Raw genomic sequence first — 27,024 nt, forward strand, 5'->3', positions numbered from 1 at the left:
TTACATTTGACGGGGCAGTAGTTCGGTAATTATTTTTGATGCTCTCAATAGCTGAGTCTAAAAGGTTGCTTTATAAAATAGCACACTGAGACATTATTTTTTTAAAAAGCAATGATTTTAAGGAAAGCAGTGGTTAAAGAGAAAGATAAAACCCCTCCACATTACAACCCAAGATCATCATAAAGTTTAGGACAGGAAAATCTATGTATTATTTACTGAGAAATAAAGGTATCCACAGTCAATCAAATCTTCTAGGGAGAGGGACCATAATGCCATATTTAAAATGCTGTTCATTTTCTCTCTTTTCTTTACCCTTCAGGAAGGAGTATGTCTTAGGATAACTTAGGTGCTTGACAACATAGGCAAGTTCCTCTACTGCATCGATTGTCATACATGTTAACAGCCAAGAAAGAGCACAGGAGCAGTGATTTGGAATTATCCCTCTGGTGGACAGTCTAGTCTACCAAGAGCACTAGCAGACCCACTAAGAGGCAGATCATGAAGCAAGCCCTCACTAAAGGCCACATCCTTCCAAGACACTTTCTTCAGGACATCAGGATCTCTACCCAAAAGTCACTCCAGAAAAAGAAGAAAGCTAAATGCCAACTATTTAGGATTTCAGAATTCCCCAAATTATTTCTCTACTCAGAGGCAAACTCAACAGAGATTCAATCCCTGAATCCATGCAAAATAGTAACTGAGGAACCAACTGTTGACTAAGCTTTCTCTCGTGTTCCAGGGTCCCAGACGCTGAACAATTCTGCTTCAACATTTAGGCAATATCAATCTAACATGCTAACCATCCTAAGGGACAAGCAAGAGAATTCTTCCCACCATGGTAGATAATTCTTTCATACCCCTAACTTGGTATTCAAGTGAAAATAGAAGAAACTTGATTCCCTAAATAAAAACTGTAGCTGCAACTTACACAATTTTGTAACAACTCAAAGTTCTTAATTTCTTAATTAAGAAATTAAATGTTGTACCCACTTGTCAGTATTTCAAATTTCTAGATATTAATTATTTACTGTTCTTACTCAACCTGAATTGTGCTGCAATAAACATTCTCAAGCAAGTGTTGTTTTGATAAAAATGACTTTTTTCCTTTGGGTAAATACCCAGTAGGTGGGATTGCTGGATCAAATGGTAGGTCTATTTTTAGTTCTTTGAGGAATCTCCATACTGTTTTCCACAGAGGTTACACTGAATTGTTTTTATGGCAAACCCTCTTACTCTGAGATGTAACACAGCTATTGAGTTGTATATTTAAAAAGCTTTCCAGAAAAGGAAAGACAACCTATACAACCTATAGTTACATTCAGGAAAATGATTACTTGTAAATACACCAGGTTGTGGCTCTGTTTGAGAAAGAAGGAAAGAAACATTCTGGTATGTGAAGGGCAGCCATGACATCTGTTTAATTAAACACTTCTCAGTAGCGGTCTTACTGGAGGCTGTCTCACACATGGCCCGAAGAATGCTGCCATGAGGAATAGGCCAGTATGAGAGACATCCTCAAACCTGACATATGGAATTACCACAATTACTTATTAATTACTTATTACTAGATTAAAAGCCACCTCTGTTTAAAAAAGTTACCATAGCAACTCAAACTGATCTAGAGCTATAAATTCCTATGTGACAGTCCAATACACAAGGCTAGTAATCAGCAAAACAGCTATCAAGTGATCTCGGTATTTTGAAACTTGTATGAAAAAGGCAGATGAGCTCATGGCAAAATTAAGTGACAAAACTTGGAGTTTATTTTACATAAATAGTCAGAAAACACAGAATGGCTAAGATCAAGGGTAATATGACCTAAAAATTTTTCACACCATGTCTAACTTGCCATAGGAATGGGGGAAAAATATTGTTTTGCCCTGATTTATCTAATTCATTTTTTAAAATAAAAGCATAAAAAATTATTGTAGAGTCAAACTTTTCTTTGTAACCTTCCCACAAAAATTAGGATGACCCAACAAAAAGAGAATATATTCTAAGAAATTTAGAATTTTTAAGAGTTCAAGTCTCACAGAAAAAAATTTTGCTTTTTATTACTCTTAAATGATATTTAAAACTGAGTGTGGTGGCACACACCTGTAATCCCAGCTATTTGGGAGGCTGAAGCGGGAGGATTGCTTGAGCCCAAGAGGTCAAGACCAGCCTGGGCAACATACTGAGACTCCCAACTTAGAAAAAAAATATTCAGAACAAAGTTAAATTAAAGCCAAATACTCATACAAGATGTATTTCCCCCTTGTTTCATTAATCAAGCAGCTATTTAAGAAAATAATTTATATAAATGTTTACAGTTAGCACAAAAATAAAATGGTCTATTTGGAAAGGAAAAGATAAGAATATAAGTCAAGAGCAATGTTAAAATCTCAGTTGGAATATACGCCCAGTAATCTTTTAAAGCCAAAATGATTTGGCAAGATTTTCATATAATTTATGAGTGCACAGATTGTCTGGAGCTGGTTATAAAGTTGGTTTTAGTCAGCTGGATCAATGACTCTCAACCTGAAAATCCCCCACAGCCAATACAAGAACTGTAACACCTTTTTTAAAAAAATAAAAAGAGCTCTTTTTTATTAGAAAGCTAGCAGTTCTGAAAGAAATGAGCTAAGCTGATGTGATCCATTAAATGCATAATGCACATTTTCAAAATTACCCATATGAAAACACATATTTACCAGATTGAGCAAACGGTTGCTGCTGCAGGGCAAATATATATATATATATATATATATATATATATTTTTTTTTATCTTAAAATCAGCATGCCTGTAATGGGCCAGAAAAATGAGTGAGGCTATTACTATCAATTTCAATTATTCCAAATAACACATGATAACTCATTTTTTCTTTACTAGGGATGTCCAGAAATGAAACCATGGGTCTAGGTTGAGACTTACTCTCTGACACTTACCCTCTGCCTGGGACTGGATCACACGATTAAGTGACCTCAAATCCTTGTGAACAGAGAGCAACAAAATCCATAATTTGGGCAATGATACTAAACAGGGGTGTTTCTGGCTGTTTCTCACAACCTCAACATAGCTTTGCATCCAAGTATCTATTGTGCCATCTGTAAACAACAGAGCATTTGCTAAGCTGGGGAAGGAAGTCAGCCAAAACGCGCAAAGGCAGATTCTCAAGGCAAAGAAAGCCGTCTCTTTTTCAACCCTCAGCAAATCAGCAGGTTTATGTAAATAGAACAAGAACAGGTTCCTCTCAAGGGTAAAAATCACAGCCTGAAGCATCAGGCAGTTTGTCATTATGAAACACAAAGAACCTGTCAGCATCTTTCCTGACAGCCTCCTACAGAGCAGAGTGGACACTTACTTCACCCACTAATTTAGCAAGCAGTGCTGTGAGCCCCAGCATTAAAGCTGTGGTCACAATATGCAGGCAATACTCAGCCACTGCTCTGTCTTCTAAAGAATTTCCCTTTCCATCAATGCCTTTTCTACCTAATAATCTTTGAAATACCTTCTCTTCCCTTTGCAAAGCATGGAAGTGCCACTCTAATACAATTTCCAATAGAAAACCGCCTCCTGCAAAAAGCACATATGAACAAAGCCTTTCTCACAAAGAGATTTCTCAGAGACTAAGCAGGGTGGCACAGTGGTGAACATGGGAAATTGACCCTCAGCACTGCTTTGCTTTTCTGCTTTCCATTCCTCTTACACAGGATCCTTCTACCCTCGACATCAGAGATAACAGTGGGTTGGTCGAATATTACAGAATAAAAAGTTCTAAGTATCCCTCTATTTAAATATGGGTGTCTGCCTAATTTGCAAAACACAAAAAGGGTGTATATGTACATTGTGTGCATGGTAGAAAAGACACTGAAATCCTGATACCCAAATTCCAACCTAGGGGCACAGACATACTACATGGCCTCCAAAAAACCCTCCCATCTCTAGTTTCCCCATCTGTAAAACAGTCAAACATATCACCATTTCTCACCTCTATAAATAATAAACAATGTACCATAATTCTACATAGTAAACATTCCAAAATTATACAAGGAACAAATGAATAAATGAAGATGCAATAAAAACAGAAAAGAAGTTATGAGACCCTAGCAAGAAAGTTGCTATGCTCTATCAATATAAACAAAATGAATGCTGTTTCCTAACACTTTTTTTTTTTAAATAACTCAACTGCCAGGTGGGCTACTTGTGGTGTTCTGCTAGATTTCTTTTCCTATGAGGGGATATTCACACTGTCTGGTGATAGAGAAGAACTTAAAAGGGAAAAAAAATTGGGAAAACAGTAACTCAATAAAGGAAACTTTCCCAGTCCTTACCCTTATTCTGTGTTTTGACTCTATAAACTTATCACCAAAATTGGCTGCCTCATCTTAAAGATTCTAAACTCAGTGGAAAAAAGATCTCAGGTAACATAACTCCTTCTTTTATAAGTTTCATAGTAATTAAATTCTATGTATTGAAATGTCTATAGGTCCCTAAGTGGTGCTACAAAGCTTACGTGGGCTTTTGTCTGAATACAGGACACAATATACTTCTAGCAAACATTTGTCTTTATCCTCATTGCTAACAGGGAAAATTAAATTATGAGGAAAAAAAAAAAAGTTGAGGGAGAGGGAGCAGGTCATAATAAACTAAAAAAGGGATTTTGTTTAAATTCTCAGATGAAGACCGGTACCAATTATCTTTCTAACTTTAAGAAGCGATGTTGATGTTTCAGAATAAGTGCTGCAGCATGACCACTCTCTGCTCTTCCCAAATCAATCATATGCTACAGGGACTTGAGAACTCTGTAAAACAAGAAAAAGCAAGACCATCCTGCCAGCAGCAGAAATCTTATTAGCTATATTGATATGCTAAATATTAGCCATGGTTTGATACTTGCATTACCCAAGCAAAGAACATTTTAAGTACTCTCATCTCTATATTTTATTCTAAACATGTTCCTTTAAAAGCCCCCCTTATAATCTGTATTGAATCCCTATTATGAAAATGATTCTAGTCAGTTTAACATCCAAACTCCAGTTAAATAATGTGGCACTCTCATCATTTATAATTTCTGTTTATGTATATCTTATGTGCCATAAGAGAACAAAGGTTATCTAAGTGACAGCCATCTACCTACTGAAGAAAAGTGTTTATAGCATTAGAGACATGGATGAAGAGAATTTCAAGACCCTTGCTCACTCTTTCTGCCCCTTGATGCTCCACCACTGTACCTCACTTCCCAAAGCTTAAAAATGCAGGTAACAACCATACATACCCTCAATTCAATGACTCCTATCTCCCCCTCCAAAAAAAGTCTACTATAAAATCCCTATTAAGTAGAAGATGATTACTAATGGAAATGCTGACAGATCCTGAACTCAAAGATCTGGTTACCATTTAGGAAACCAAGGCAGAAAGAGTTCAAACACTTTTAGGAACACTATGCCCATATTTATAGGAAAAAATCATCAGTGACAGGTAGGTTGAATAAAAATTCTTCTCTCCCTGTATGGCTGACAACAAACAAATTGCTTGTCTGATCTTCTGTTGTCACATCCTGCAGAGCAGATTTCAAGCAACACTGCTTGCTCCCCTTTTCAGAAAACAACGCACTAGGAGCCTGGGCTTTACAATAAATGATGCAACCAATTTGCAGTGCTCACTGGAAATACACAGGAGAATTCATAATGCCTGCGTTATGATTCTTACTTGGCAAATGATTTTATTATAAACTGGTATCACAGTGAATCCATTTTCTTTACAGGTTTTCTGCTACTGTTTAATGGACTGTCAGTATAATTTAGATTTCATCTATTTAAACTCATTCAAGCCTGGCTCCTGATTGTACAGTAAATGGAACATATTTCTATTCAACGGAATTAATGACAGTTAATTGTACTCTGCAGTTCTCAATTCTGTAAAAGCAATTGCTTCACAGACCAAGCATCAAGCTACAAAATTTCCCACACCAATTACTTCTCTATACTTTATAGGCATCTTCCAAATCTTGAAGGCCTTCCTTATAAGGTTAATGTATATATTCCTTCCTATTCAGATATCTACCTCCAACTTTCCAGAAAGGGTTAGAACTTAAATATAATCAAAGTATAAAAATATTAAAAGTTAAATTGTCAATCTGGACTGAAAGATGTTCTATTATTATGGATTTTTTTTTTTTTTTTTTTAAAGAGACAGGCTCTCGCTCCATTGCCCAGGCCGGAGTGCAGTGGCACTATCATGGTTCACTGTAACCCCAAACTCCCAGGCTCAAGCAATCCTCCTGCCTCAGCCTCCTGAGTAGCTGGGACTATAGGCTATGCCATCATGACTGGCTGAGTTTTTTTTTATTATTTTTTATAGAGATAGTATCTCACAATATTACCCAATGTAGTTTTGAATTTCTGGCCTAAAATGGTCCTCCCACCTCAGCTTCCCAAAGTGCTGGGATTACAGGCATGAATCACCATGCCTGGCCATTATGGACTTTTTTAAGTTAGCAAAACTAAAGATTATTCTGTCTTATACATACAATTTTACTTACTATTGGATGATTTTCTTATAATATTTCAAATCAGTCACAATGTCAACATTAAGTGAAATTTATTAAAAGTAGACTAAATATATGATACGGATTTACAAACAAGGCACATGGCACATATTAAGATATACTGAACTGGACTGCTTCTGAGATGGATATTCTGTTTAACAGAAATTTACTTCTGAGTTTTATTTACCAGACAGTACAATAGTCCCATGAGTGATTTTTCTTCTTGAATGATTAGTCTTTCACCGAAGTATCCACACAACTGTATAAGAGATGCTCAAAGGAGAAAAAGGCAAGCAAAGATGAACCTTAAAAGAAACCTATCAAATCAGCACCCAAATAATAATAATAATAATAATATTAATAAGGCAAGCACCCAGAATTTGCTGCTCCAAAACTACAAACAGCAGGGTCACAGAATGACAGATTACAATTCACATAAAAATAAGAGAAATAAAAGAAAAGCACAGATACCCTTTTCAATCCCTTTTTCAGCTGGATACTCTACACCTGCTCAGCTGGCTTTGATCCTATAAAGCACATTTCAGTCAAGCCCCATCCATGCTCCTCCTTGTGCTGCTGCTACTATGAGAGACACTCTTCCTCTACCTGATCCTATCACAATCATGTCCAACCTCAAGGTCCCAAATGTCACCAACTTACAGTCCATCCTATTCAGTTATTTGTCAACTCGCTATTAGTAGTATACAACTTTACTTGAATGAGTATAACTTCTCCCCCACAAAATGGGGGATTGAGGGCTAAAATCCTGTTTCTTTTTGTTTATCTTGCCCTACCATATCTCCACAAAACACCTTCCAAAGTTAGAAGATTGTGCTCTTATTTATTGGCTGATTGATAAAATACTACAAATACCACACTAAATACTGCTAAATTCTACTAGCTTGCTCAAGTCTGGAACAGTTTCAGTGAGCTTCAAATTTAATCTTTGCTTTAATTTATACAAACTTTAAGAGCAAGTAAAACCTGCTCCCTGACAATCTAATTCTAACCACACCTCCTGCTTCTTCTCCCTTAAATCGTTGTTTTCATTTGGGCTTTTGTTGTTGTCATTCATTACTGTTGTTTGGGCAGGTATTTTAAAATTGAAGCCAAAGACTAAAGATATTTTAAGAATAATTTAAAACATCTAGTCAATGTAATACGACAATAAATATTGAGATAATAAACATTGATATGATTTTTAATCACTCTCTTTAAGATTCTACATGTAGTAATTTTGACTTATGATATATACAATATTCTCAGGCTAAAAAGAATTCTTTGGGAGTGGGGGATCTTGTCTAGTAATCTAGCATCCACCTGTCACTTTTATAATCAAAATTAACACAGATTTGAGCAAGGTAGTAGTATTTCAAGTATGTAAATGCTTCTTGATTCCCAAAATGAGACGAGAGATTTGTTTATTGTTTGAGCCATAAGAGACTCTGGATGCTTTCTATATGAAACTGTACTCAACACAGTTCAACAAATGAGTGCAGCTGCTCTGGGCTAATGTAACACTTAATGAGAGTATTGGTTTAGCATGCTCTTTTGTAATTTGTACCTTGCAAAAATCGTGTTTTGAACATCTGCTAAGACAAAACGTATTAGAACTTTGAGGGGAGGGTTGGAATTAAGATTTCTCCAGGTGTGTGTGTGTGTGTGTGTGTGTGCCCGCATGCATTTTGTTTTTTTGTTTTTTGAGACACGGTCTTGCTCTGTTGCCTGGGCTACAGTGCAGTGGCATCATCATAGCTCACTGTAACCTCAAACTCCTCAGCTCAAGCGATCCTCCTGCCTCAGCCTCCTGAATAGCTGGAACTACAGGTGCGTGCCACCATGCCTGGCTAATTTTTTTACTTTTTGTAGAGATGGGGTCACACTACGTTACTCAGGCTGGTCTCCAACTCCTGGCCTTAATCAATCTTCACATCTTAGCTCCCCAAAGCCTTAGGATTACAGATGTGAGCCACTGTGCCGGATAATTTCTCCACTTTATTTTCTTATTATTATTTTTTTTTGTTTGTTTTAACAGATTCCCACTCTGTTGCCCTGGGTAGAGTGCAGTGGTGTCATCATAAATCACTGCAACCTCAAACTCCTGGGCTGAAGCAATCCTCCTGCCTCAGCCGCCCCAGTAGCTGGGACTACAGGCACAGGCCACAATGCCCAGCTAATTCTTCTATTTTTAGTAGAGACGGGGTCTCGCTCTTGCTTAGGCTGGTCTCAAACTCCTGACCTCAAGCGATCCTCTCCCTGGGCCTCCCAGAGTACTAGGATTACAGGCGCAAGCTACCGTGCCCAGCTAATTTCTCCACTTTAAGCAAAGCAGTAACAGCCTGGTAATAGGCAAGTCTTGTCAAAATTACATTAAAAAATGAGTATAAAAATATTCTACAAGGAACAGAATGACAAACTTATAAAATATTCACACACAAACTTACTGGGCACTGCCAATGTGCCAGGTAAATGCTAAAGATACTGAGGTGAAGAAAAATATTGTTCTTCCCTTGACAAGTTCACAATCTAATGTAAGAGCTAGACATGGAAACAAATAACTATATGTCTTTGACAATTTTAACAGTACTTGTTTCTTAGTCTCTGTAACAGAGACTGCTGACTAACCCTAACATGCATTGTCCCCTTCTTCCTTAATAACAGAATAGCTGGTGCTTAGCTGGGCACACGGCCCCTCAGAATGGAGACCACATTTCCTAGCCTCCCTTACAGCTGGATCCATCATGTGGCTAAATTCTGGCCACAGAATAAAAGCAGACCTATAATATTTCAACTTCTGGAAACTGAATCCTGAAAAGGGAAAACCTTGCTCTCTTTACCCTTCCTGGTAGCCTGAAGGCAAACATATGGGCAGTAGGTAGAGCATGAAATGGAGCCTGAGATGACAAGGAAAAGGCCACACACAATTGAATAACAGAAGCTTTGACTGCAGCTAAAGAACCAGGCAGAGAATCCACTTCTCCTGATTCACAATTCAGTATTTTTGGCCACTGTACTCAAATATCTTTAAATTATTTTCAAATGGGGTAAAATATTTAAATTTCATTCATGAATAGGGTGGCAATCAGAACACTGATGTGGGGAAAATATTCTGATTTTTTTAAATAGAAAAGCTAGGAACAGATGACCTTGGCAAGTGCATTTAAAAATAGAACACATAGCTCTTCGTTTAGAATGACCAAAATAGCTTGATTAGATGGCATAAACTATAAGCTTCTACTAGGATTCAGAATCAACTCTTAGAGGCAGATAGAAATGAGATAAAACATATTCCACAACTTCCTCACTGAAAAGACTTAACACCTAAGTCAAGTTCCTAGCATGATTCACTCTAAGGTTTCACAAGCAAGAATAAGGGATGGTCGCTGCTCCTGCAAACTGGCTGGCACTCTGCGTAGGGGTCAGGCAGGTGGTACGTACCGGCACTACACTACCGCCTTGAACTCCAGGGCTCAAGCAATTCTCCTGCCTCAGCTTCTGAAGAGCTGGGACTACAGATGCGCACCACCACACCCAGCTTGTAAGGGTTTGACTTCAGGACTTGAGAGGGAATATGTGGCTGCTTCTTCCACAAAACTATGGGGACTACCGATGAATTTTCTAGAATTCATATCATTTATTAAATTATACAAATGTTACGTCATTTATATAATAAAAATGTAAGCCAACCAAAATTCATAGTATCCTAAATTCTCAGACTATATTATAGTCTGAGTCCATCCATATTTTACTTCATAGTAGAAAAGAAGATATCTTCTCTATTGTCACAGCTCTATCTCCTTCCCATGCCATTAACCTATGAACCAAAAACAAAGCACACAAATGTGTCTAATCTAATCACAGAGGTGAAGATTTACCATCAAAAAGATGATGCAAAGTCTCCTGCTCTACCTAGACAACACTTTCCCAATTTCAAAACCACAAATTCAGTCACGTGCAGAGGCCAAAGTCCCATGATACACCAGGGCTAGTGAGGAAGAATTGTAACACATGAACAATCTTCAAGTGTCCAGATACACCCTCTAACTCAGCCATTCCTCTCCTTAGGAAAGTGAGCTGTTCATCACTGTTGTTCATAATGGAGAATATCTGGAAAGAACCTAAAGTCCATCAATATAGAGTGAGTTCATTTGTTATACATATCCATTAACGTTTGAGCACCTAATGCTTTCTTGTGCCACGGATAACTTTAGCATTCTACATACTCAATCTCAAAAAAAAAAAAAGTTTTTAAATGTAAAAAACAACATCTATTGAAACACTTATGAAAAAACACATTTGCAATATAATGATAGATGTACTTCTTTACTTATTTATTAAGTAACAAGATTTACTAAAGGTCATTCCCTTAATAACCTTCATAATTTCAAATAGTGAAAACCATAAGCATTATCTTGAGATGTTTTTCCAAACATAATCTGACAGGAGAAAATCTGTAATTTACATTGGTGTCACAGGTACTGCCAATACTATTGTGGCTTATAATCTACCTTCATAAGTGAAGTGAATGCTAAATATCATCTGAAAGTTAATGAATTGGTGAAAGTAAAGATTCAATTTTTTTACCACCCAGGTTCAAAGTCGCTTGAATTCTATTCAGTCTCCTTGGTTGGCCATATACTCTAGGTTATGAACCCCAGCATGAATAGCATTACCAAATGGTTCAGATTTACAATTACTGGCATGGCAATAAATTAAGCACATGATAAGACACACAACACAAAACTGTGAATAGTGTAACTCCATATTTGTTTATCAAGCTGACTATACAACAAATATTAACAGTGGCTTAGTGGTTTTAATTTTGAACTTTTGATTACCTAAATTTTTCAATTTTCTTCCTTGAAAACGTATTACTTGTTCAACAAAAAGGAGAAATACAGGAGGGAATTTCTATATAGGGGAAAAATAAAAAGAAAAGCCTATAGCCAAATATTATAAATGTACCCAAAGGGAAAAAGAAAAAGCAAGAAATGAATTCAGGAGAGAGAACATAAAAACAGACCACCTCTAATCATTACAAAAGTTGGGTTACAGAAACAACACTCAAAGGGAAGCTGGAAATCTATATGTTCATGTATCAGATCCACAGCACTTAGAATCCTAACAAGTGGGAAATAACAAAAGTAAAACACATGACAAAATTGATGGTCTCTACAAATAATCAGACTCCAATAATCCTGGCCTGAATGCCAACCGCAATTTTTAAAAAGACTCTACTCCATGATACCAAATATCTATTTTTCGCATAGTTGCTGCAGACTTCAAAATCATTCTAGTTTATAAGCCTAAAAGACAGCCCAGAGTTTTTCTCTCTCTCAAAATGTCTTCCAGCCAGCAGAGAGAACAAACTGGAAATCAGGTCTCCACTGCCTAGCTTGAAAAGTGAGATAAAAAACTCCTTATAAGGAAGATGCATAATCTCCTCATGTCTGAGTCCTGCTAGAGTAATTCTCAAATGCAAACTTCAAAACCTTAGATGTATTTCTGCACTACTAAATAGTGGTAATTAAATCACTCCTTTTCAGCTAAACTGTTCCTGACAATGTAAAAATATAACATACCAGGTGAGACCTTCTTGTGACATTTCCTTCCTCTCTACTAAAGAGGAAAAATTGTAATTATATACAGTACTTTTAACATTTCCACAATCAATTTGGTAATTGTACAGTATATATGTTTTATAATATCAGTATAATACCAGATGCTCAGAACAAGTAAAGTTTGAAAACGAAATACATACCATCTAATAATAATGATAGCCTGCCTTAGGGCCAACGGTTATACATAGTTTTACTAATAGAGCATAAGCTAAAATGCTAATGTAAAAACTAAGAATAAAAAGCAACATATTGAAATCATATTAAAAATCTGCATTATAAACTCACTCCATTTTTCCCTTTTACATATAGCCATAATCAAACCCATCCCATTTTTTTTTTAACTATATCAATTTCTATTGATCGGTCTACAGTGAGACGCTAACACTCCATCTGTCAAGTACCAACATCTGCCCAGCACACAAAGAAAGCCAGAACAATGCCTGCGGCCTTCAAAGGGAACATAAAACAAGTATATCTTTGCCTTTTACAGTTCAGTTTACACATTTTACACATTACACTATCACACTGGACTTTACTGAAAGGGAATTCCTTGCAAAGGCAACTCAATGAGGAAATTTAGAGATATGAGCGAGAAAACAAATTTAAGGGTTAAATGAATGAACAACTGTGGAATATCTTTCATATATAACATATACTATGTTGCCTAATTAGCTTGAGCATATTTTTAATGATGAGATAATGAAAAAGATTTAAAGCTACTGGTTATTTAATGACAATCATTATGTATGAATTCAATAGACTTGAAGAAGTGACTTTAGAAGTTTATCTATTTCTGGCTGGGTGCTGTGGCTCACACCTGTAATCCTAGCACTTTGGGAGGCTGAGGCGGGAGCATCACTCTGAGGGCAGGAGTTCAAGACCAGCCCAAGGCAACAGTGAGACCCCCACCTCTACAAAAAATGAAAAAGTTAGCCAGGCATGGTGGCACATGCCTGTACTCCCAGCTGCTGGGGAGGCTGAGGCAGGAGGATCACTTGAGCCCAAGAGTTTGAGGTTGCAGTGAGCTATGATGACTCCACTACACTCTAGCCCAGAAGACAGAGTGAGACCCTGTCTCAAAAAGAGGGGAGGGGCAGGGGGGAAGAAAAAAAAAAACAAGTTTATCTATTTCTAGGCATTGAAGCATTCATTTAAAAGAACCAAGAAACTAACTTACCTCCCCCCCATCTACTTATGGTACTTAAAACACATATTATAAAATTTATACTAACACAAAGGAAGGAGCAGAAATAGAGAAGCATGTATCTTTACTTTTTCTAATATTTAGGGTATTCAGATATCTCCAAAGCAAAACTCATTCACACAAGCATCTACTCTGTGGTTTTTAATTTTTTTAAAAGAAAAACAAATCACTCTTGTCCACATACATTTTAGAGTGATTCAACAAACATAATACACTGCTCTATCTTTAAATTCACAGACAGTATTTTTAATTTTGGAAAGTCTGGTTTTCTCAGCTGGTGGAGCTGTCAGAATAAATAGAAGGCAATATCTGGAAAGATGACAAACACATGGGTCAATGTCAAATACAAGCCAATCTCTGTCAAGAGCAGAGCCAAATTCCTGCATTTCAATTTAAATTATGTTATCCAACTCAAATACCACCATGCCACTTCAAATCAAAATTGTTTCCTTTTAAAAAGAGCTTTTTACAAAACTGATAGAGTATAACAGATTAAACAACTCTTTCAGCAATTTCCACAGCTACTACAAAGCAAGGCATCAATGTATAATTAGAATAAAGGGAACATTTAACAATTAATTGAGCCAGCTAAAGCTAAACCTCCAGAGCTTAGGAGTTCAAACGCTTGCTCACTAAGCAAAAGGGCAGAGGATTTTAACATAACTGCAGGAAATCTCAGTCCAATTATACTCTAGGTAAACATAAATCTTGTTGCACTGTGATTGGAACTCTATTCGTCACAGTCCACCAGACTGATTTTAGCATCCAGCCTGAAAATTCAAACAAAAGAACCCTCTATCCCTCTGTTGTCTCTCCCCACACTACTGTATTAATCAAGTGCCTTTGGGTTCTGTGCTGAACAGAGCTGGGCTCTGGAAGGCTTGCTTTTACAGCCAACCTACACGACGCATAGAACATATCGTACAACTGTGAGGTGATAACATCTCTGATAACATTCATGATCTGTAACAGTTTATAATGGCCAAGTAATTCACTGTCTTTCCTCAGAGAGTTTCTGTTCAGATTGTATGTAGAGAATGTGTATAATCTTTCTAAAAGAAAATTGAAATAAACACATAAGGTTTCAAAGTGGCATCATTTGGGGTAGCAATTGCTTCACAAGGATATCTTCACTGGTAAGCGTCTTCAGAAGAATTTATACTGAATTAACCAGGAGGGGAAATCCCAACAATTACCTTATTTATAAGGCATTATTCTGTGCCGGGTAGAGCTTCATAGCAAACAGAAAAAGTTAAAATTTAATACCTAAATGGTTTCAACAACACAAACATGTTAAAATTATTAATTTTTTTAAATTTAATGGGGCTAGATGTGGTGGCTCACAGCTGTAATTCTAGCACTTTGGGAGACTGAGGCAGAAGAATCACCTGAGGCCATGAGTTCAAGACCAGCATGGGCAACACAGTGAGATTCTGTATCTACAAAAAAATTTTTTAAATAGCCAGACATGGTGGCACACGCCTGTAGTCCTAGCTACTCAGGAGAATTGCTTTGCTTGAGCCCAGGAGTTCAAGGTTATAGCGAGCTATGATAACGCCACTACATTCCAACATGGGTGACAGAGCAAGACCCTGTCTCTAAATACAAACATACAAAATTTAATTGGACAGATCAAACCAATTATATTTTTAAATGCTGCATAAAATACTAGGTTATAAAAGAACTGTACGGATTATAAGAACAGGCTGAACTAGAGGTTAAGGCCAGAAAACCATGGGCAAACTGTGGCCTGCAGGTCCAATGTGATCTGCTGTCTATTTTTATAAGGCCCACAAGCGAAGAATAGTTTGCGCATTTTTTTCATGCTTGGAAAAAAATACAAAGAATAATTATATTTCTTGACATAGAAATTGTATGAAATTCAAATTTCAGTGTCCATAAATGAAGTTTTACTGAAACATAACTATACCTACTCATTTATATATTATCTATCACTGTTGTCATGCTACAAAGGCAGAGTTGAGTAACTACACCAGAGATTAACTATCCAGCCCTTGACAGAAAAGTCTGTTGACCACTGCTCTAAAGACGCTCACTAAATAATAAGTAAAGAAGCTCAATTGATAATGTAAATCTTATACCACAGAAGACTACAATGTAAAAGAGGTTTTAATTGATAATGACACATGCTCAGAAACCATCTGTTTATAAACTGCTCAAGAATTTTTCTAGATGTTAGTATCAAACATACTGGCCTATAGCTTACAAAATACACCTTTTATCTAATGCCTTCACAAGGATAATAAAGTGCTTCTAACATCACATCTCCAAGTTCCTTATTATATACTTGATTTGGGCTGAAAATTCAGCTCATTTTATGAATCTAGATCAGCAATGGCCAACATTCCCATACGTGCACCCAAAAAAACCCACTGTCATTAACCAAACCACCGCTTCCAAATGAACCTATGCTCTGCCTCGAAATCCGAGGCCTTCAAAGGGGCCTAGCCAATCACCTGGAATAGAAGATGAAATCCATTTGCCATCCTTATCTATTAACAGATGATCTCCCCTGGAAGAACTTCATGAAACATCATCTCTCGTCAAACAAGACTGTGTGAACTAGCAAGCATCCCACTGAATATCATTTTAAATATCCACAAAGATTATATCCTAAAAATGAAAAAAATGCAATCTATCCCAACAGGTTCAAAAATCTTATCTTTGGAGAGGAAAAACATTATCTTAGGATCCTATCATGTTCATTAGTCTTTACAGCCAAACAAGAAATGAATGTCAAAAAAAAAACATTTAAAATTCAGGCAATCAATCATAAGAGAGTTGTAGACTTTTGTCAAGATTCAAAGAATTAGACAATGTGAGGCCACAGGCCATCTCCTTTGGGAGTTTTGTCAATGGAGACTTAGTAACCATAGGAGACTCAGTAACCATAGTACCTTTTAAACCTAGGAGGATTAAAAATTAAATAACCCTAATTAATTGGGGTGGTAATTAGCTTCTGTAACTTGATATGCATCTTTCATCCCTTTGAAGATTTCGAAAAGTATAGAAAGATTTAACAGAATCGAAAGTATCATATTAACATTTTTGGGCTAAAAGAAATCAGGACACATTTGATATTTTTATTCTTTTTATAGTTGAAAGAATTTGGCCTGTGAGAACAATTGTCTTGTAATTCCAACTGAAAACAGTCATACTTTGAACAATGACTTTAATATATGCCTGGCCTTTCTAAACTTGAGTATATATTTATTTAATGCCATCACAGCTCTTGAGGTAGGTGCAAAAGGAATAGGTTGTTCCTTGCCTCGGGTAATCCCAAAAGCAATAGTAAGCTGGACTGTGCTGTCCTCTCTCTGTATGTGTAACTGATTCAGATTTGTGGTCAAGATTGAAACCTAAGCACAGAAATATCTAAGAGAGTTTTTTAGGCTTGCTTCATTTATAGGTCTAATTTTATAAGAAGAGTTAAGTACTTGGGAAAGTTTGTGTTAATAGACTTATTAAAATAGAAACAAAATAATAAACTATAAAGGCAAGCTTTAATGCTGAAAATATTAACTAGTTTATAAGCAAGACCAATCCGTAATTCAAAATCCCTTAAAACTGACTATTAACATTTATTTAACTTATAAATGGGATAAGATTTACAAACTGAACTTTTAAGATGCAGAGCAGTGTCCTTTGATTTCTAACTTTAACAAATAATACCAGTTTTTTTTAAAACCAAAGTAAATTTTCTGGGTAGTCATTTCTGCATATAAGTATCAGTCCTGAGGACTCTCCCAAAAGGTCCTTCCATCAAAGCTCTGTATTTACCTCCCAACTCCTGAAGGAAGCACAGCTGAGACAATGCTTTCCACAAGAGGCACCTAAAACACAAAGAGCTAAGCACTCGTCTTATGCTAATAAATATTTGGGGGATGAGTACGTGCCTATAATGTGCTAGACACTTTTCTAGGCACCTGGTATACATCGGAACTGAAAGGAAAAAGAGCCCTGTCCTGCAGCAACCAACCAACAGGGGAAAAGACATACAATAGAAATGAAAATGAAGGTATCTAGATCAGGGAGGAGGATAAAAGCAGGTAAGGGACTGTGAAGGGTGGTAGGATCCATGGACTGAAAAATCTTAGAGGGATCAAACACTAGGAGTCAGGGGATGCCTGCAGGGAGGTGAAAAACCAAGAGGTAAGAGAGTCAGATCCATGAAATTGAGATGGTAGATTACCAGAAAGTTACATTCCTGATTGTGATTATTAATTCATAAAAACACCTTCAAAGAATCACCATTTAACATGTTCTTTGGTCCATTATCAAAAGTGTGATTTTTAAATGGCCACATAAAAAACACCTCTACTCTTTTTGGAATACACTGTGATTCACTGTTTCTTATGTAGACATTTGTGCTTTAAGACAATATATATGTGCCACATTCACACTCCTCTTGCCTAGGTAAAGTTGTACATGAACCAGCATCAGTTGTACATTCCATTGACATCATTCCTCTATCTACCTATCACACACATAGCAAAATAAGGTATTTCTAAATATCAGCATGTGATAACAAGTTCTCATTGACTCTGGTGGAGTCAATGAGTAGAGTCTCCTGATAAAATGAACACAACAACGAACATATGTAATTTTATGGCCATCCCACATCTGTTTGCCCTACCAAACTGCTCCCCAATTTCATTGTGGGGAATTACCTCATCCCCACCATTTGCAGGTTTGGGGCTAGCAATAAGTCTAGATTTCTGTCTTTTTTAAATACAGATATACAATTCAAGTTAGACCAACTAAATTTACTCTTCTTGGACTGTGACTCTTGAGCTCAGTGACAGCAAGGGCAGGAAAAAGCTGAAGGGCACCTATACCAGTGGAAGCACCTAGGTGGAACCGTTAGTAGTTCCCACCAACCAGTCATCAGAACTGCCCTTGGTCCAAGCAGGCTTTGAAGACTTCTCTCCAGCTTCCCACTCATTATATGAGTTACTCCACCAACAAATTATCCTTTGTGTTATGTGATCAATATTTTCCACCTTGCATTCAGAAAACTTTAATGAAGACAAAATGCTCGCTTTTATTAGATCACAGAAACTTTGTATTTCCCTTCCAGATGGGTGAATTAAATCCAATAATCACAATTAGCCTAAATATTCTGAAAAATTTACCTCTTCCCATTCAGCTTACTTTACATAGTGTTATGCATTTACCTTTTTAAAAATCATTCTCTTTACATATAGCTAACAAGTGACAGATACACAGTTTTTTTTTAAACAGACAAGGTCTTGCTCTGTTGCCCAGGGTGGCCGCCAACTCCTGGGCTCAAGTAATCCTCTCACCTTAGCCTCCTGAGTAGCTGTGACTATAGGTGCTCACTACTGTGCCTGGCTAGATAAACAATTTTTGAAAGCAGGTGAGATATATTGATAAGTAATTTTAGGAGTAAGAGGGAAAAGGCAAAGTAATTATATGATTAGCATCTTCCTAGCAATGGGTCTGTCGCTTTTTTTCATGTAACACAGGTATATCTACTTTTTTTATTATCTCCGGTATTTTATGCAAATGTCCATTAACCAATTCTCATAAGTCCACACCATTTTACAAAATAGTTGTGTGACCTCCACCTCTGAGCCTTTGTTTCCTTATCCGTACAACAGGGAAACAATGCCTAGGTTATGTATGGATTTTCTAAGGACTGGAAACAACACGTACAAAGGAAGTCCAGTCCTGGAAAATAGCAGATGCTTTAAAAATGGTGGTTAGTTATTATCCATGGTTTTAGCTCCCTCACCCACTCATGTTTTCTGTTTACACCAAGTTCACAGTTCTCTTTATAATCAGGAGCTTTAAAAGAAGATGCAAATGATTCCCAATCATTTGTTCAGAATTTAATTCTGCAGCTGCCTCTGTTCCTCTTGAACTGTGTGCATTGTATTTCATATCAAAATCTCAAGCCATGAAATCATATCTTTCATTTTCTTCTTTTAAAAAGATTTTTTTTTTGATCTGCCTAAATTCTAGTCTGCCACAAGTAAGTGACAACTGTGCTGGGATGCTCATCTTCTCACCCTCAAAGCAACAGACTCATTTTCTGTCTGTGCATTAACTTGAAAAAGACTAGGAAGCCCTGGCCTAGATGAGTGATTCTCAAACCTTAACATGTGTTTAAATCACCTGGGAATCTTATTAAAATAAAATACACATTCTGATTCAGTAGATGAGGGAGGAACCTGAGATTCTGCATTTCTAACCAATCCCTTCAGAATGCCATTTATGGCCAATGCTTGGAGCAGGGAGCAACCAGAGTACAGGTTTCACAATACTTAATGATCCTTTCCTTAGGAAATCCAAAGAGATATGATTAATTAGTCTCAAAAAAAAAATCAATTCCCATTTTTTATTGCAATAACTTTATTTATTTATTTATTTGAGACAGAGTATCACTCTGGTGCCTGGGCTAGAGTGAGTGCCGTGGCATCAGCCTAGCTCACGGCAACCTCAAACTACTGGGCTCAAGCGATCCTCCTGCCTCAGCCTCCCAAGTAACTGGGACTACAGGCATGCGCCACTATGCCCGGCTAATTTTTTCTATATATTTTTAGCTGTCCAGATCATTTCTTTCTATGTTTTAGTAGAGACAGGGTCTCACTCTTGCTCAGGCTGGTCTCGAACTCCTGACCTCCAGAGATCCACCCGCCTCGGCCTCCCAGAGTGCTAGGATTACAGGCATGAGCCACCGTGCCCGGCCTGGAATAACTTTTGAGTAACATTTTCTCTTCTTTTACTCTCATAGAAAATATTAATATTTTATGCACTAAAGAATTACCTTTCACACATGTGAAATCTGAGTATCTTCCTTACACTAAAACACAATCATTTCTTGGAGCTCAGAAAAAGACGAAATAAAATTTCAATACAAACAGAAGAAATAAAATGTTAATTAATATAATCTACAACAAAAACTTCACTATAATGTGATTAAAGTTAAAAAATTCCTTTTTCCAACTGATCCAAGGACATACAACTAACAGAACTGATGAAGTCACCCAAACCTGGGTCACTCAAACCTGAGTCTGCCTAACAACAAACCTCTTCCTGCCTGTTCAGGGTTGAACTGTATCCCACCCTCCCCCAAAATTCATATGCTGAAGTCCTGACCCCCAATACCTCAGAATGTGGCCTTATGTTAGAAACAAGGTCATCATTGCCAATATAATTAGTTAAGATAAGGTCATATGAAGTCATAATTACATTGCAGATATAATTAATGACAGGGAAGTAGGGTGGGCCCTAATCCAATAAGACTTATGTCCTTATAAAAAAGAGGAATTTGACAGACACAGAGATATGCACACAAGGAGAATGCTATGTGAAGATTATAATTATGCTTCCACAAAGCAAGGAACTATCACAAACTTGGAGGGAGGCTTGGAATAATTCCTTACCTAGAGCCTTCAAAGGAACATGAGCATCCCAACATCTTGCTCCTGGACATCCAGCCTACAGAACTGTGAGACAATGTATTTCTGCTGTTTAAGCCACTCAGTTTGTGGCACTTTGCTACAGCAGCCATAACAAACTAATACACAGCCTCACTGTACTTCCTTGCAAACAAGAATAAGGTCTAAAGATGATCGTGCAGACAGGTCTGGTATGTCAGATTCTGGGCTTGATCCTGCTGGCAACAGGGATATTGAAAGGCTTTAAGCAGGTTAATATTATATATATATATACATATATATATATATAAAGATTTTGTGTATATATATATATATATAAAGTGCAAATGAATTTATAACAGATGTCAAAAACACTTTCATTCAAGTTCAGCCAAAAGATTCCTTTATGCCAAAATTCATGCCTCATTACACAAAACATATTCTTGCAATTGTCAAAAAATTTCCATGCCAGCTGCAAAATGCCTCAAGAAGACACTTCATTTTTATGTCACATTTACCAAAAATTATTCTAAATATTAGAGGCATAACTAAAAAGTTACAGATCAAATAAAGCTTTTATTTTCCAAAAAAAAAAAAAAAAAGTTATATCTTGGAACTGAAATGCCAGGGTTTTGTTTTGCTTTATTTTGGGGAAAAAATGTCTGTGCAAATAATTGCCTTAGATAAGCTTTCAACAATTCAGAGAACCAAGACTTAGACACCAAATTTAGTTTCTTAACAGTCACAGATCACACCGTCAGTGAAGAATCAGCAGATAAATACTAGGACATACCATTTGTTAAAATGCTGGTGACTCTCTTCCCTCTTTAAATAGGAACTTGAATCAACAGGACATTATCCATTCAGAAAACAGTCTCATGTTTAACTTTTTTTTGCAAGCAAACCTTTCACTGAAGTACAACATGTACACAGAGAAATGTAAAGTGCAATAAATCTTCACAAGGTGAACAAACCCATGTAACCAGCACCACAAAAACAGAACACGGGCAGAACCTGGGGAGTCCCCTTCCCACTCCACTCCTGACACCAGGGCTCACAGGGTAATCTCTCTCGACTTCAAACACCAAAGATTAGCTGCGGTTGTTATAAAATTTTATAAGAAAGGAATTATCCAGTATTATATGTTCCTCTGTGTCCACTCAACATTATATTTGATAACAGTTTACTTTTAAACAGTTTTTAGAAATATTTTGATTGAAACTAAATTCCCAGGTTTCAATTTGCCTAGTTTGGATCTTTTCCAGCTTAAATTCCATTTGCATCCAAAGAAAACAACACTTCAGTGTTCAAAGTGTAATCAAGTCTAGTTTCCAGGTGACTTTTTTAATTCAAGTCCCCAATTCCTAACAATATTGGGGAAAATTTGCAAATAAAAAAAGGCAAGCATTTTATATCACTGAAGATTTCACAAATCACAAACTTAGTTGTCTTTTTTTTTGAGACAGAGTGTCGCTCTGTCAGCCTGGTTAGACTGCAATGGCATCATCACAGCTCACTGCAACCTCAAACTCCTGGGCTCAAGCAATCCTCTTGCCTCAAGCTCCCAAGTAGCTGGGACTACAGGCTAATTTTTCTATGTTTAGTAGAGATGGGGGCTCACTCTTGCTCAGGAAGGTCTTGAACTTCTGACCTCAAGTGATCCTCCTGCCTCGGCCTCCCAGAGAGCTAGGATTACAGGTGTGAGCCACTGTACTCAGCCAGTTCTTTGTCTTTTATATATAAAACTTATGATCTGAAAATTTTTTTGTACTTTGTTCACGAAAGTAGAAAGAACACATAGATTTGAAAATCCTGAATTTTGATTTTTTTACCCCTTCTCATGTATGTGATGGAGATTTCTGTTATTTTAGGACTACATGTAGGGTACATGGAAAGCCAAACAAAATTATCGGTTACTATGACAGAATACAAGAAATGGAGAACCAAGCCTAATAGGCACTTTTGAAAGAAAATGTTTCCTTATCCAAATACCAACCAATATTGATATGTAAAAATTTTAAAAACTCTCAACAACATAAACTTAATTTTTTACTAGTTCTACTAAGATCAGAAATAAAGGAATCAAACTTCCTAGAACCTAATTGAAAATACTAGAAAGAAAGAAATATGCTACCTATAGCAAACTCTAGAAATCAATATCCTATGCTAAAGGAGCCCTAAGGGAAATTTAGCTGCACACAGTTGTATAATAAATCAATTTGTTACCGTGGCAGTCATCTTAAAAGTAGAGTAACTGTTGACAGACAACGAAGAAGTCAGATTAGACACAGGGGCAATATACAATAGAGCCCCACAGGTTTTTGTTTTTGTTTTTATTTTTAGTGAGGCTGTTAAATCATTCTTTGAGAAATAAATGATTCAAGATAGACTTCCAGAAGCATTGTTTTAACTTCAATATCATTAATCAATCAATAAATTTTTTTGAAATGTTTTCAGACTATGCATACACTGTTGTCACGGCAGCCAGGAATTCAGCAAAAAAAAAAAAAAAAAAGTTGCTGTCTTTTTGGAAGAGGGAGATATTAATCCTAAAATAATAAAATAAATAGAAAATTATTACTGTTATAAATGCTAGAAGGAAAGAGAAAATGCCATAACAGTATCTATTAAGGAAATATGGCTAACCTGGGAGAGCAAAGGCAATGGCACTGGAGTAAGAAAGCTAAAGAAAGGATAAGAATTAAGTAAGTGTATCTTGTGGGGGGAGAGGCTTGTTCCCTAGGTGAGAACAGCAAGTGCAAAGGTCCTGGGGCAGGAGATATAACATAGGCACTATAAGTAACAAAGTCCATCATGCTGTGCTCCTGAGGACAAAATAAAGATAACTCCAGAGATAAGCAAAAGCCAAAAAGATCTGGTTGTGACATGCATGAAATTAAGCCTTAGTGACAAATTCTAAATAATACTCAATTTCTCAATAAAATCTCATGTTTCTCAAGCCAACTAATCTGAATATAGACCTATCTCCTTAGGACAAAAAAGTTTAGTTATATAACAGCCTATTTTTATTCTCTAAGTATCACTGCTGCATTTTGTGAGCTGTCTATACAATCTGAGTATTAAAACCAGTTCAGAAAAATAGAAAAGCGAAAAATAAATTTTTTAAATATTAATCTGTGCTTCATATTCTATAGAAACAAATGCATTAAAGATCTACCATTCAAAAACTAGTAATCCATTGAAGACATCCCTTATAATATTCCCTAGAGTTTCTAACCATTTAAGATACAACTAAGCATACAGAATGTCTGCAATTGAGTGAGGATAATGGTTTTTTATCACTAACAAAGGATGTTACTGAAGTAGTTTAAATCCAAAAAAAAACCAGGAAGGAAAACAAAGGAAAGAAAAAAATCAACTCCAATCTGGAAATTGCATCACAGTACCCTAACTTTTGATTCTTCAGTTTAAGTAAACTTAAAAAATAGACAATATTTAACAAACCCTCGTCTAGAAAGAAGTTATGTGGAGATGGCAACCAATTTATTTAGCTTCAAATGCATCCCAAAAAAGAAAAGAAACTAATGGGAAGGTGAAAGACAATCTTCTTATCAAAGAGTCAAATATCCAATGGACCTGGCTAGGTACAAACCCCAGGCCACAACACTGTCCCCATCCAAGTAGGAAGGGTTATGCTTTTCGTGCTCCGGGAATTTTCCCAATCATTTCTGGCCTTTATGGATCCTTTATAACATATTTGACTCCCAGAGAGAAGATGCCTTTTTCGCATTTCACAAAGGTCTTCAGACTTTTTAAAACAATGTCTGCCTCCATAAATACGCAGTCCTTCCCAAAGCACTTTACTACGAACCATTTTATAAATAAGCCCTTAGCAGGCTCCCTCCACATATTCTGAAAACCAAAAAGAGAGGCTCTTGTCACATTGTAGAAGGTGGAAGCTGAATGTGCAACATTTCTCAAATCTGTTTTCTCCAAACTGGTTTTTCTTAGGGAGATATTCAGCAGCAACAGGGCGCCACAGTCCCATAAATGGGAAAAGGAAGGGTTTTTCATGTTAGAGGTTTCCTTAACTACAGGACTTCTGGAAGTCACTAATTATGAATCTATCATGGGGGAGCAGTATAGGCAGCATTTTCCAAATGTATGTGAATACTAACATGTTGGTGAAATGTCCCCTGATACAGGAGTAACGTTCCACTTTATAAACGGTGAGAATAACTGGTATTCAATACCACACAAGGTAGCTGGCCTTTTGACCATGATCCAAACAATCGCATTACCACATTAAATTATTGAGAAAAAATAATAAGTAGATCTTTCCTTATATGTAAGTTATCATAATGTACTCTATATCTAAATGAGTCAAGATATTCGGTTCCTTTCTCATGATTTAGAACTAACTAAGGCCCTAAATGAACAATTTCTAGTTATTCTACAAGAGATTCTTTAGACACTAAGAATATTGCCCAATATCTAAGTCTGAATCAAAGGTAAATACCTATAGCACTGTAACGTACACATCACTACATCACTGCAGCAGAGCTATAAGTGCTCTAAAACCTCAACTCTGATCATTTTATTTCATATAAATATCTCTCAGTTGATCTTCAACCAAGAAATTGTAGTTGTGAATACAAGTTTGTGTTAATTTTAATACTGCTATCTTTTGAAATTTAAAACTAATTTCTATATGGGAAAAAAAATCTGGAACTTTACATGAAGTTCTGAATAGTTACCATACTCTTCAATAAAACGACTGTTCCAGGTTAATGACATAACACAGTGAAGTACTTTAATCTCATTCTTGGAAAAACACCAAACTGGGCAGCTTTAATCTGTTAATTACATCTCATATGACATTCATGTCAATCTTCACTAGTTTTACTGGCTTCTGTAAGAAAAATATCTTGACACACACAATACATCTAATGAAAAGGTTAGGATTTGCTGGTGTCTGACAGGGTCTGACACTTGTTTCCCTGCATCTCATCTAAAAGCTGGGTCTGTCTCTCTCTAAGCAAAGCTATAAAAGCCACAGTACACTGAATGGCCGTAATACATTTTCTAGAAAACCAAACAGGTTAGATGGCTTCAACTATTATCATTGATTTGAGGGCCTGAAGCGCAAAACACTGGAAAAGAGGTTAACAAAAGCAATAAACCTTGGTCTGAAGGCCATTAAAAACACCCCTCTAGCTTCCGGTCAAGCCTGTCCCAACATAAAATTTCCTGTTTCCAAGAATCTTAAGGCTTACTTTTCTCTACCATGTATTCCATTCTGTAGGGTCATCACAGACTAACTTGTGGTTGAATATAAAAAGCATGGATTCAAAGGATGAAAAATACTAAGCAGGTGGTTAAGTGAGAGAACAAACATCATGGGAAAGAACTCAAAAATGCACAAACCAGGACAGAAGACAAAGACTGATACAAGAAAGAAGTCAGTAAACCAATCTGCTCAAAAGTGGGCCATGTGTTTGTTAAACTGAGTCTTCCTACCCAAAAGTATTATCTACTTTTCTGGGTTCCAAGCCCTCCTTAACATATAAAAAGTATATTTATTTCATCATGATACTAAGATCCTTCCCCCATCACAAACACTGTAAAGACACAAATGTAATGCTCCTTACCTCCTGGTCTGTAGACAACATCATCCTCAGTGATGTAGGATGTTATCTCACCAGTATCTGTCCTTTCATAACGAGATTTTTTTTTCGGTGGTTTCTTTTTGTTCTTCTTTGTGGACTCCTCTGTGGTGGCACTATTGTTGTCATTGTCCTCGTCTTCACTATGATCACTCTCAGCATAATTTTTGGCTCCACCTTCCAAGGTACAGCTGCGGCGTGGCCTTGAATTCTCACTCTCTCTTGCCTTGTCTCTTTTGTCTCTCTCCCGGTCCCGATCTCGGTCCCGGTCCTTCTCTTTGTCTTTGTCTTTGTCTTTGTCAGCTGTCATGATTCGCCACGTGCCTTCTTCTGTCCTCTCACGGCTAGGCCTCCGTGAAAGGTAGACAGTAAGCCTGGGCTTCAGTCTTCTGAATTTCTCACTCAATTCTAGGGAAAATCCAACCACTCCAACAACCCCAACGTTTCAAAAATGCTGGGAGAGAAAAATGAGAGAAAGAAATTGGTTTTACTTTAATGTTTTCTCATATTTCCTTCAGAAAATAACATTTTGTTAAACAAAAATGTCTTGCTTTAAACAAATGTCATGTTTTACACATAAAAACTTCTCACGGACCATATGAAGAAAATTAAGA

General features: G+C 36.7%; 1 protein-coding gene across 1 annotated transcript in view; it reads right to left on the reverse strand.

Annotated features, from left to right (window-relative positions):
• Positions 1 to 27,024, reverse strand: part of RERE (arginine-glutamic acid dipeptide repeats) — a 409,470-nt gene that overhangs the window by 236,483 nt on the left and 145,963 nt on the right. The window contains exon 2 of the mRNA XM_069479289.1: positions 26,396 to 26,864. Within this exon, the coding sequence (XP_069335390.1) occupies positions 26,396 to 26,720 (325 nt within the window). The 5' untranslated portion in view covers positions 26,721 to 26,864. The remainder of the gene's footprint in view (positions 1 to 26,395; positions 26,865 to 27,024) is intronic.

Source organism: Eulemur rufifrons, chromosome 8, assembly GCF_041146395.1.
Source record: "Eulemur rufifrons isolate Redbay chromosome 8, OSU_ERuf_1, whole genome shotgun sequence".
Taxonomy (NCBI): Eukaryota; Metazoa; Chordata; class Mammalia; order Primates; family Lemuridae; genus Eulemur; species Eulemur rufifrons.